Raw genomic sequence first — 11326 nt, 5'->3', positions numbered from 1 at the left:
ACTCTAAGAGCTATGCTTTATTAATTTGAAAATAGCCATTTGGTAATCAGGTAGATGCAGAGCAGATGCATACTTTCTTCATATATATATCATATTGGCCTTCTCCTTCTGTTTGTTTCCCTTGTCTATATCTACCTCTGTCTTTCGTTCTCTTCTCAGTTTGTATCTGTTCATCATTTCTAATTTATATGTTTTTTTTTTCATTATTTATTAAAATGCATTTATTGTGTTTGCTTGTTTTGTCGTGTCATTTGAACTTTTTTGAAATGTTTTTATTCATAGAAAACTGTTAAAATTGAATTGAAAGTGATATTTTGTCATTTCAGTACATTTTCAAATCTGTAATTTGGTAAGAAATGTTTTTATAATAAATTATAACATTGAACTGATACTTTTCTGTTAAGGTCTGCATTGGAGTTCCTGATATGTGATACTGTGTAGTGTAAGAGCAAGTGTTTCTGCTAACTTGTATGTGGGCTCTGTATGTATGGTGTGACTGTGTGAATGCCTTGAACCTGCACAGTGGAATTTCCTCCAATCACTCCACATTGTTCACACGAACAACGAGTCAAAGCAACAGGGCAGGACAGAAACACTCCACACCCTCAGGGGTGTCTCTGAGGAACCATAAGCACTTCCAGGTCAAAAGTCCAACAGAAACACACACATGGTAGCACACTCTAATTCACCAGGTAATTGTCCAGAAAGTTCACATTTCATTAAACAAGTGGCTCTTCATAGAGAGGGATGCCTTAAGTCTTTGTGTTTCTTCTAAATGGCTCAGCAATGCCATATATTAACACTTTTGCTGAAGGCTCACAGCTGCTTGGTTGTCCACTCAAGGACATTCTGACCTCTTAATGACAATAAAATAAGTTGTCAGAGAGCATGTTAAGTCATTCATCTCTATTATCCTCTGTGGTTTCCTGCATCTGACAGTAACAGTGAAGCAGGCTCTGCTGAGAAAACAGCAGAGCTGGAGAAACAGACACAGGGAGGGATGACACAAATGGAGAATTTACTTTCCCTTTCCTTGTTTTATAATTACATTTTTAATGATTCATTCAAATGACTGACACTGATGTTTAATATTCAGCATCAAAACCCTTTCAGTATAACATCTGCCTTGTAGCTGCTTGGTGACCTTCTCAGTCAGCTATACAGGTGGGCAGAGGTCGAGCTGCAGTGGGCTGAGCTGTTATATCTAAATATATAAAGCACATATAAAGTAAACCTGAGCTGGATAGATTTATGTTTGCATGCCCTGTGTGTGTGTGTGTGTGTGTGTGTGTGTGTGTGTGTGTGTGTGTGTGTGTAGAAGAGAGGCAGTTGGTGTGGGAAAGACTCTTGAGGTGCTGCATTAGAGGAAACAACTGTGATGAGTATTGTGTTGTGCGTTTGATTGCAGGCGAGGAAGTAGAAAAAATTAGTGTGTTTATACAGCACAGTACAGCACATGAGTCTGAGCCCTTACAGTCGCATGACCCTCTGTATGTGTGAGTGTTACCAAGAGGAAGTGATTACTGTATAACTTGGTCAGAGGTTTCCCTCTGACCATTGTTCGGCCCTTCCTGGTCATTACAGAGGAAGACGAGACTCCATCACTGTCACTTTTTCCCTAGCTCGCTTTCTCTGTCAGTGACTTTCATCTCTTTCACTACTTTGATCCATTTATTTTCTCATTTTTCCTGTTTAGCTCCACTTTTTTTCTTTTTCTTTTATTCTTCACGCTAAAATAAACAACTGAATTAAAACCAACTGTTCGATAGACACGAACTAATTAATGATACATTTAAAATCTTATTTTTATTTAGCAGGGGCTTTACTGTCATCACAGTTTTTTTTATCTAATGCAAGCAGTTTGTCTGTTATGTTGTGCTGCCCTCTGCTGTCTAAGATAAATCCTACGCAAAAGTGTCTGCAGCCCCCCAAATTTCCAGTGCGAGGAATTTAGGTCGCTAGCGTTTAATTATTTCTCATAACTGTGTACACCCACACACACACACACACACACACATATATATATATATTATGCATGTGTCATGTGTATTCCAGAGTGCATTATAGGAAAAAATATTTAAACATGGAAATCCCCATTTTTAATTTGAGCTATCATCCGTATAAAATTAAAATCAAGTAAAAGGCAGTCTGCAGTGGAATTATATTTTTTGCTTTTATTTTATTTTATTTTATTGTTTTTGCGAATATTTTTAAAAGAAGCAGCGATGGAATTATATTGATATTGAGTCCATTGCATGAAAGCAAGCTTGTTCTATTCTTGCTATAGACTGAAAGTGACCTTGCAGGAGCCCTAAAGTTCGTTACTCAATTGAAACCTGCACAGCTGCGCTTGAATGAATCAGCACGGCTCCTCCAATAATCACATCTAACTTGATTCACCTGAGGCGGCTTTGACAAATATAATCACACGGCGGTTGGTTTTATTGATTTTTTATTTCAGGAGCTTGGATTACCGTGCGCTCAAAGGCCAACATGCCCACCAAAAACGTTACCGATGAACGGCTCTCCAAATTTAAAAACAAGGGGAAAGATCCAGCAGTAAGTTGACTATAATTTTTTTTTAGGTTCTATGCAATGGGTTATTTTATCTGAACTACACCATCTACTCCTGTAGAAACTTCGGGAGAAAAGGATCACGGAGTGCGTGGAGTTGCGCAAAGCTCACAAGAATGAAAATTTCTTGAAAAGAAGAAACCTAACGCTGTCGTCCCTCCCGGACGAGGAGGCCCTGTCTCCAGACTACATCCCCAACGAGCTGGTAAGTTTCCAGAAACCTTTAATAACTCTACTAAAACTAGCAGAGACTCTAACAACATACCTGTAATCCAGGTGACCCACTTATCCATTGAGGACATAATTAAAGACGTGAACAGCGACTGCAGGAAGTCCCAGACCCGAGGCTGTCAGGCAGCCCGGTGAGTGTTCAGGGATGATTATGATCTGTCTGATACTGTCTTCAAATGTAACCCTTGCTCTTTGCCATCTCACAGATGATTACCATCTCAGTCTGTCTGTAAAGAAAAACATCAATTTCAGGGATCACATGGGACCTGTGGGGAAACCGTAATGGGCGTTTATACAATGTTGATGACACCCAAGAATTTTATTGGGTACAAGTGGAACAAGTGAACTGAGCAAAGTAAAGCGTGTACCTTTTATATATATTATTTTTTTTATTTTTTTTTTTTTAATCGTCTCCTCAGGAAGCTGCTTTCTCAAGAGCGTAACCCTCCTCTGAAGGAGATTATAGATGCTGGTTTGCTGTCTAACTTTGTGTCCTTCCTGTCTATGGACGATGAGCCAACTCTGCAGTTTGAAGCAGCTTGGGCTCTAACAAACATTGCCTCCGGGACCTCTTGGCATACACAGCAGGTATTAAAGCTGTCTGATATTAATGTTATGTTGGACAGATTTCACAGTAATCTATCAACATGTTGGATATTGTCAATATCCAACATATTATATTGACATGTCACATGTCTGCTTTGGGTTAACTTTATAACCTCCTCGAGCCATTTTCAGAGCAGACTAAATGTGTGTGTCTACCCTCAGGTGGTGGAACATGGGGCTGTACCAGCTTTCATCTCTTTGCTGTCCTCGCCAATGCTGCACATTAGTGAACAGGCTGTCTGGGCTCTTGGGAACATTGCAGGTTAAATCTTAAATGCAATGTATTGTCATGTCTGGATTTGCTCTAACAAACGGGGTGTTGAATAGAGGAATGTGAGATGAGTTGCAAAAAGCGCCTCAGTTGCTGAGCAACTCTGAGGTCTTCCCACTAAACAAAGGAATATGGAAAATAAAATCCAGACGTCTACTTCAGTTTCATTGTTGCTTATGCTTACAATGTAACTACTCCTCAGGTGATGGTGCAACTTATCGCGATGTCCTGATTGAGTGCAATGTCATCCCAGCCTTGTTGTCTCGAATCTCTCCTGACACACCGGTCAGTTTTATACAAGCTTTGTTTGTGGTTTTTGTTTTTCTCTTTTTCTAATAACTTCTAAATATTCAATATTCTGGATTTGAGATTGTCCTGCACTTGGTAGAGTATAGGTTTAGCTTTGCACTAACCACGTTGCCAAATCATGATTGGTTTAAATGCATTATGCTGAAAAATGTACGGTTTTAATTTGTCAAACTCAAGTTCCCACAAAGGAACTTGACTGCCTTTTAACTGGTTCTAGTGTTATAGTAATTCATGTTGATGACTTTCAAAGGAAATGCCAATGAGTGCATCAAATTGGTCAAATGTGCTGAAATAAGTTCTAATGAGGTTACTTATCCTACTTCAACTCCATGATTCTTCAACTAAAAGCTCCAACTAAAATGGTCTTATCTGATAACTAGTAAAATGGTGAAAGAAACTTTAAGGTCTAAACTGCACTGTAATTGACTAACTGCAGGTTGGCTATTTGCGTAACCTGACATGGACTCTGTCCAACCTGTGTCGAAACAAGAATCCATTTCCACCCTTGTCTGCAGTCCAGCAGGTAAGATCAGGAACTGTTGTATTGACACGTGATCAGATTGCACATCTTAATTCCAAATCCACCAGTTGATAAGCTGCATCTTCTGCTTCTGTAGATGCTTCCTTCACTGGTCCAGCTGCTTCATCTAAGTGACAAGGACATCTTATCTGATGCATGCTGGGCAATCTCCTACCTTTCTGATGGTGACAATGACCGCATTGAAATTGTAGTGAAAACTGGTATTGTTCCTCGACTGGTGGAGCTCATGAGTCACCAGGAGCTCGGTGTCATGGTAGTATTCACGGCTATTCACGTACACAAATTTAACAACTCTGAACTTGAGGGTCTGTCACTTGAGCGCAAGTTAAAAATCTGACATGAGATGTGAAGATTTAATACTTCCCCTCCGTCATTACTCAGTGTTGCATTTGAATATGAATGATCACTTCATATAATTTTTTTTTTTTTTTTTTTTTTAATTAATCTTTGACAACCAGACCCCAGCTCTCCGCTCCATTGGGAACACAGTGAGTGGCTCTGACCTCCAGACTCAGACTGCAATTGATGCTGGAGTTCTAAATGTCTTACCCAAGTTAATGAGGCATCCAAAGGCCAGTATTCAGAAGGAGGCAGCATGGGCCTTGTCAAACATTGCTGCAGGTCCATGCAAGCAAATCCAACAGCTGATCACCTGTGGTCTGCTTCCTCCTCTAGTACATCTACTGAGAAATGTGAGTAGCCTTCAATCTGTAGTCTGAATTTAAAGTATAAAATTGTGAGTACACCACCTTTGCGTTTACTGGGTTACTTGATCCAACGTAGTTTTAATGAGCCATCACTCTGTGGAGAAAGGCCATGATGAAGTGTAAGAGTTTAGTTCTTTTCCAAGTAAAGGCGCGATAAATGGGCTGAAATCGACACTGGAAGTTGGCTTGCAACTTAAACTCGTGCCGTTCAGATTCTGAGTAAGCTAGCCGTCAGTATGTTAGGTTTTTGTTTTTCTTTAATACAGAAAATTGTCCAATTTCACACTGTAACAATGGGCTTATCTGTTCAGGGTGACTTCAAAACTCAGAGGGAAGCTGTTTGGGCTGTGACAAACTTCACTAGTGGGGCTACTGTGGAGCAGGTGGTCCAGTTGGTGCAGAGTGGTGCTCTGGAAGCAATCATCAACCTACTTCAGGTCAAAGATGCTAAAGTCATTCTGGTCATATTGGATGCCATAAACAACATCTTCATGGTGAGGGCAGAAGATGTAGCAGATTATAAAATGCATTAATTTGGGTAACTGAAAATTAAAATGCAGTGAGATTTGAGTCTAAATGATGCTGGGTTTGGCTGTGACTTTTCAGGCTGCAGAAAAGCTTGGTGAGATGGAGAAGCTTAGCCTGTTGATTGAAGAGCTGGGAGGACTGGACCGCATTGAGATTCTGCAGAACCATGACAATGAAATGGTTTATCAGGCTGCACATAACATAATTGAGAAGTACTTTAGTGATGTAAGTCTTAGCTGTGCGGATGAACCTTTATAATGTGAGCCTTAAGCTTTGTAATCTGAAGTTGGGAACTTGCAAAAAAATTATTACATTAACAGATTTGAAAGCTGATTAAACCTTTTTTTTTTTTTTTTTCTTCTTCCCCCTCCCCATCTAGAGTGACACTCATGGTGAGAAGGTTGATGCAACAGAGGATGAATTTGGTTTTCAAAGCCCTGATGTCCAGAAAGCCTTTGAATTTTAAAACTATGTATGTTTTGAATTCATGTTGAAAATTTAAATAAAGGAATGATCTCAATGGTACTCAACAGTCATGGGTAACTTGGGCAAATCAAATTCGCACCTGCGAACCACAGCAAACTAAAACGTTACAAAAGTTTTCCAACATTTAAAATGGTCAAATCCCCAACTTCTCAAGTGGAACTTGAATAAGGGCTAGATGTCAACTGCATTCCTGGAATTCGGGTTGCTAGTTTCACTTTACTACTGTCCTGCGCTGTAATTTCATTCTGTGTCCCTCTGGGCAAATCATTAGCTTGCAGAATCCCTTAATTTTACCAAAACTTAGCATGTTACTTATTTGTAAATCCTAGTTTTCTCTTGGAGATCTTCTATATACTTAAATGCCCCATGGGGGGCTTGGGGTGAAACAGCATTTTGGTACGCTGTATACTGTTGTATTGACAAAGCTTTGAATCTAATTTCCCCTTTTCAGCCCAAGGAAAGTGCTAAGAGGAAGTAGAAGACTAAGACCATAGCATGAATTGCCAAAGCCACCTATCCTCTTCACATACCACTGAAATGTAGTCGATGTGGCTGCACGCTAATCAGGAACTACAGCTTTGCTCTGTAGATTAGCATTACAGTCGACCTAGCTAACAGAAGTGGCCTAAAAATAAAGCATTTTCAGAACTTTGCAACTGGTGAATTTTTAATTATATTCTTACAAAGAAATTTACACATTTCCATAAAGCTAATACAAAATTACATTTATAAAAACCAAGATGTGAAAATTCACAATGGTCAGACCAGGCTGAAGTGTGTGCACTGGTGCATCTGTCCAGTGCTATTTGATAATGTCTTTATCAATTGAAAATTGATACTCTTGGCAGACTGACTGCCAGAATGCCTTGAGCATAAAGCAATGATGAAAACAAAACTACAGCAGGTGATGTGAACTTCTAGTCTTAGACATCTGGCAACAGCTGCTGACTTTTTTCATAACTGCCCTCCTAAAATATGACTTTTTCTAAGAAGGCAGCAGCTTTGGAAAATGTCCTATTTGTCACCAGGAAGACCTACAATTCAATATTTTAAGTAAAAATTTTCAGTATCATGCTTTCCTTGACTTGCCAAATTTCAAATGATGCAGAACAAGGAAAAGCAATGTGCAAAAGTATGGCTAAAAATACAACTGAGTCAGCAATCAAGCTAAGATGTGCAACAGCCATTTAAAAAAAGAACTTGCTGCTAATGTGTGGCATACAATGGTGATTTTGGCCCCTATTATGTGATCTAGGTTGAGTGTTTTATTGCTATTTATTATAAATGGAAAAAATACAAACAGGAATTTGGAAACTTGTTTCCTGTCGAAGCACCAGACATCGATCTTTAACAGTGTTTGTGGATGTCTCTACATTTTCTCATAGCTAAGCTCGTGTCCACAAGTGAGGCACGTTTTCTTGTAGAGGTCTTCCTCTTCATCTACAACCTCTTCTGGTCCGTACTCATGATGGTGAGCGGTGGTGTTTTTGGTCCACATACTGCTCCTTACTGCTCTGCGTAGCTCTGATACACGTACAGAGACACACAGCTGATGTTTAACAGTACTCAGTGTAACCCATTTGGGAAGGGAGAATTTTGGCTCAAAGCAAACACCAACCTTTGACCTTCTTGTTGAAGCGTTTTTGTTTCTGCACCTCTCTGTTCTCTTCTCTTGTTTCTCTGGCTTCTTCTAGAGCTTCCTCTGAACCCCACACCTCCATACATCTTTTCTCCACCTGTAATATACAAAAACCTTTTACCAGGACCATAGACTGTACAGGTAAGATGGACACTGGCACCATGATGTCCCCCTTGGAATTGTAAAATTCTGCTTTAAAGTTGAAATTTAGGCATTTTGCTGCAGCCATCTTTGGTTTTGGCTTGAAACCCTAAGCTAAGATCTGGAAAACTGAGGACTCGTCAGCCACACTGTAGCCAGTAAATCCTACTTTAAAAACAATTTTCTTCTAAACAACCAATTATAAACTATTAAATGTTTCAAAATTATTAATGAGTTATTAAACCAAGTGGGAATTAATTTTTTTCATAGATCTTTTTGTAACCAATCGCCCCCTGCTGTTCATTAGACAGACTGCAAGTTTAAATGACGATTACCATCTGCTTCACTTTTTTAGATCCTGAGGCTACCTCTCTTTTACCTAATCTACAAAACATACACTTTAATACATTTACTGAACATTTAGCAGTACTTTGGTTTACTCAAAGCTCAGCCTCTCATTTCTTGTGTAATAATCTTTTCACATTATTCATGTTGCCATAAATCTAATGACTAAATATTTTTAACACACATTGCACAATGAGCCTTATTTTTTTAGTGGTTGGTTTAACTGGTAAGTTTGTGTCATGAAACTTGTACATTGTAAACTTAAAAAAAGTAAAAACAATTATCTGCTTGTTTTTAGCGAAGATTTGCAAACTAATGACTTTTTCACTTTTTTTTTACATAAATAAAGTTTCACATACATTAAGCTTTTTAAGATAAAAATATTATATTTAAGTTGACAATGAGCAGTCTAGCCACATAACATTGAATACTAAAGAACACTAGCATAACCTAAATATAAGTCAAAAATAGTTGTATGAACTGCACAAATATCTTCACATATTTTCATACCTGCTGCTGGAGGTAGAGCTTCATATCTCCCCAACGTGGGTTATGGGGGTTTTTCTTCAGTATAAACCTGAGAGGAGGCTCCCTCTTGTCCAGGTCACAGTCCTTCAGCAGGTAGCGCTGCTTAGCCTCCGTCCTGGAGATCAGCTTGTGTTTTTCCTCATTGTCCCTGAAAAGGAAACAGGTTTAAAATAGATCTTTAGTTGTATGACTATATTAAAAAAAAATGTGACAGCTCTACACAAAAAGGTTTGATATAACTAAATGACCAAAACATTGCACTTTAAAGCCCCTAAATACGTAGATTGCGATGGATACCAGCACAAAATATTTAATTATCTTAATGCTCAATATGAAATGCACAAACAAATACAGTAAATGACAACAAATCTTACTGTTTTTTTTTATTTCTTCATGATGAAGCCTGAGTTTAGTTTTGTTAAAAAAAAAAAAGAAGTTCAGTAATAACATGAGGAGGTGTTAATTCATCCTCCAAATTCTTCCAGATCTCAATTCAACGAGCATCTGGGGTTGAGGTCTAGTGGAGTGGAGTCCACGCCTTGACGGGCTGGGCTGTTTTGGCAGCAAAAAGGAGACCAACACAATATTAGGCAGTGGCCATAATGCTATGCCTGATCACTGTATATTACTGGGACACTGGGATATGAAATAATTTGTATTTTAATACAAGATTAAGCTGGGCTGCACCACTGGAATTGTTACACTTCCAAATTACAGGTAAATGCTGATATTACATTAAACTAAAATATAACAAAATATCACAGAATGAAAAGTGGGCTTCCTGTCAGTAACCAGCAATGTAAACTGCAGGAAGTCTAGTGAATTAAAGCTGAATTGGAATTACAGAAATTTGAAAGTTCACCCCTTCATCCAAAGAGAGACGTTTCTGTGCAAATTAAAAAAGCAAGTCAAGATAGCTTGAGGGGTCACCAGTGTTTAAAGTTCTCTGTAGTAAAAAGATGAGCCAATAACAATAATTTTCACAGATTTAACCTTTGTTTTAGTTTTTGGTTTCTTTCTTCTTTCTTATGGCAGGAGAGCATGACTGTAAACAGCTGTTAAACACCGGAAATCAGTGAGGCTTGCAGGTGTTTATGGTTCAAAGTTTTAAAATATAAGTCGCCCAATAAATCTAATAAATATAAACGTATTAATTGTGCACATAAACTGCAGCAAACACATCAGATGTGTGTAGGTAAGTGTGTACCTGCAGTTGTCGCACACAGACAGGTCAAAGCTGTTGCTCAGGTACGAGTCCATAAAGGGTTTCTGACATTCATCACACATCAGGTACTCTGGTTCAATCACCGGAGCTGAAAACACAACGCAGACCCACAGTGATCAAGAACAAAGGTATATAATGTATGTACCAGACGAGCAAGTATTTGTCTAACTAAACACACACCTGGCTGATGCACCACTACCTTGATCTTCTGCTCTCCCTCTAAGTCTCCCTCCTCCTCGATAAAGAACCCAGCTCCGGAGTCGATGGTCTTGGAAACTTTGGCCGCTGTTGCGCCCTCCACAGCGGACAGAGGACGACTGGCAAGACGGGCTTGTCGGAGCATCAACGCCCGCTGCCGGTTCCTCTCGATTTTAGCCCGCATCGCCGGGGAAAGCTCAAGTTTGGGACTCGGAGCACCATCATCCACTGTCTCGGCCTGTGACGGATCCATGATGCTCTCTAAACACAGCGATCACGGCAGAGCAATGAATTAAATTACTCTGCAGAACTTGCCCCAGTCTCTCTCGCTCCATGCAAAGTCCAGCACTAGATTGTTGTTACAAAACTGACAGCTGTATGCTTCCGGCTTCTTTTTCTCTTGGGTCTTTTGGTGATTGTCAAACAGCTTTCGGGGCAATACCGCCACCTTCTGTCTGACCCCGTGTGGACTAAAGCACACCGCTATCGGACTAATAGTAACTGAATTCAAAAACGTCCACATATCTATTTGATTACACTTTATAAAATAAAATATTGCATATTCATTTTGATTATTATGGCTTAGTGATCGTAAAACCAGAAATTCAAGATTTCCAATCATTTTTATTATTTTCTAAGCTCAGTCAAAAAGAAAAAAAGCTCCTAATGAGCCAGAGTTTCTTAAAATTTTTCAGTTACTCTTGAGTAACAACTATCCAGACTTTTTTTTTCTCATTCAAAAGAATTGTCAGGCCTTAAACACAATCTAAACTATCTACAGCATATGAACAGTATCTGAAAGTCATGTCTTGAAGAAACAACAGAGACCAGACCCAGGACCTGACAGGTGCATATGGTCCTTCAGTATCAACAGGTTTTATGGACCTGAGGTAGGATATTAGGAAACAAGAGTTAAGCAGAGCCTACAGTCATTTGCCAAACACAGGGGAGGCACTGTCATTGTTTGGGGTTACATTTTAGTCAGCGGTCTTGTCAA

The 11326-nt window shown here is 39.2% G+C and overlaps 2 protein-coding genes across 2 annotated transcripts; one reads left to right on the top strand and one right to left on the bottom strand.

The window, feature by feature from the left end:
• The first annotated feature begins 2395 nt into the window (after positions 1 to 2395).
• kpna7 (karyopherin alpha 7 (importin alpha 8)) lies at positions 2396 to 6292 on the top strand. Its single transcript, XM_003449953.4, has 12 exons — positions 2396 to 2559; positions 2636 to 2779; positions 2851 to 2936; positions 3225 to 3393; positions 3574 to 3673; positions 3885 to 3967; positions 4428 to 4514; positions 4609 to 4785; positions 4991 to 5224; positions 5551 to 5733; positions 5846 to 5992; positions 6147 to 6292. Exons 1-12 carry the CDS (start codon positions 2494 to 2496, stop codon positions 6231 to 6233), a joined length of 1563 nt encoding a protein of 520 aa, XP_003450001.1. The 5' UTR covers positions 2396 to 2493; the 3' UTR covers positions 6234 to 6292.
• Positions 6293 to 6899: 607 nt separating this feature from the next.
• xpa (xeroderma pigmentosum, complementation group A) lies at positions 6900 to 10738 on the bottom strand. The gene is made up of 5 exons (XM_003449989.5): positions 10312 to 10738; positions 10114 to 10219; positions 8889 to 9054; positions 7872 to 7989; positions 6900 to 7777 (listed from the first exon to the last, which is right to left on the bottom strand). Exons 1-5 carry the CDS (start codon positions 10580 to 10582, stop codon positions 7623 to 7625), a joined length of 816 nt encoding a protein of 271 aa, XP_003450037.1. The 5' UTR covers positions 10583 to 10738; the 3' UTR covers positions 6900 to 7622.
• Between the last annotated feature and the right edge of the window lie 588 nt (positions 10739 to 11326).

This window comes from Oreochromis niloticus, linkage group LG6, assembly GCF_001858045.2.
Source record: "Oreochromis niloticus isolate F11D_XX linkage group LG6, O_niloticus_UMD_NMBU, whole genome shotgun sequence".
Classification (NCBI taxonomy): Eukaryota; Metazoa; Chordata; class Actinopteri; order Cichliformes; family Cichlidae; genus Oreochromis; species Oreochromis niloticus.
Note: the sequence above shows the minus strand (reverse complement) of the source record. Positions and strands in the feature narration are given on the sequence as shown.

Coding starts and splice junctions, on each gene's coding strand:
- xpa (XM_003449989.5), bottom strand. CDS start 10,582: ATGGATCCGTCACAGGCCGAGACAGTGGATGATGGTGCTCCGAGTCCC. Junction 10,220..10,311: donor GGTAGTGGTGCATCAGCCAG/GTGTGTGTTTAG, acceptor TTGTGTTTTCAG/CTCCGGTGATTGAACCAGAG. Junction 7,990..8,888: donor AGCTCTACCTCCAGCAGCAG/GTATGAAAATAT, acceptor TGTATATTACAG/GTGGAGAAAAGATGTATGGA.
- kpna7 (XM_003449953.4), top strand. CDS start 2,494: ATGCCCACCAAAAACGTTACCGATGAACGGCTCTCCAAATTTAAAAAC. Junction 2,937..3,224: donor CGAGGCTGTCAGGCAGCCCG/GTGAGTGTTCAG, acceptor TCGTCTCCTCAG/GAAGCTGCTTTCTCAAGAGC. Junction 3,968..4,427: donor GAATCTCTCCTGACACACCG/GTCAGTTTTATA, acceptor GACTAACTGCAG/GTTGGCTATTTGCGTAACCT.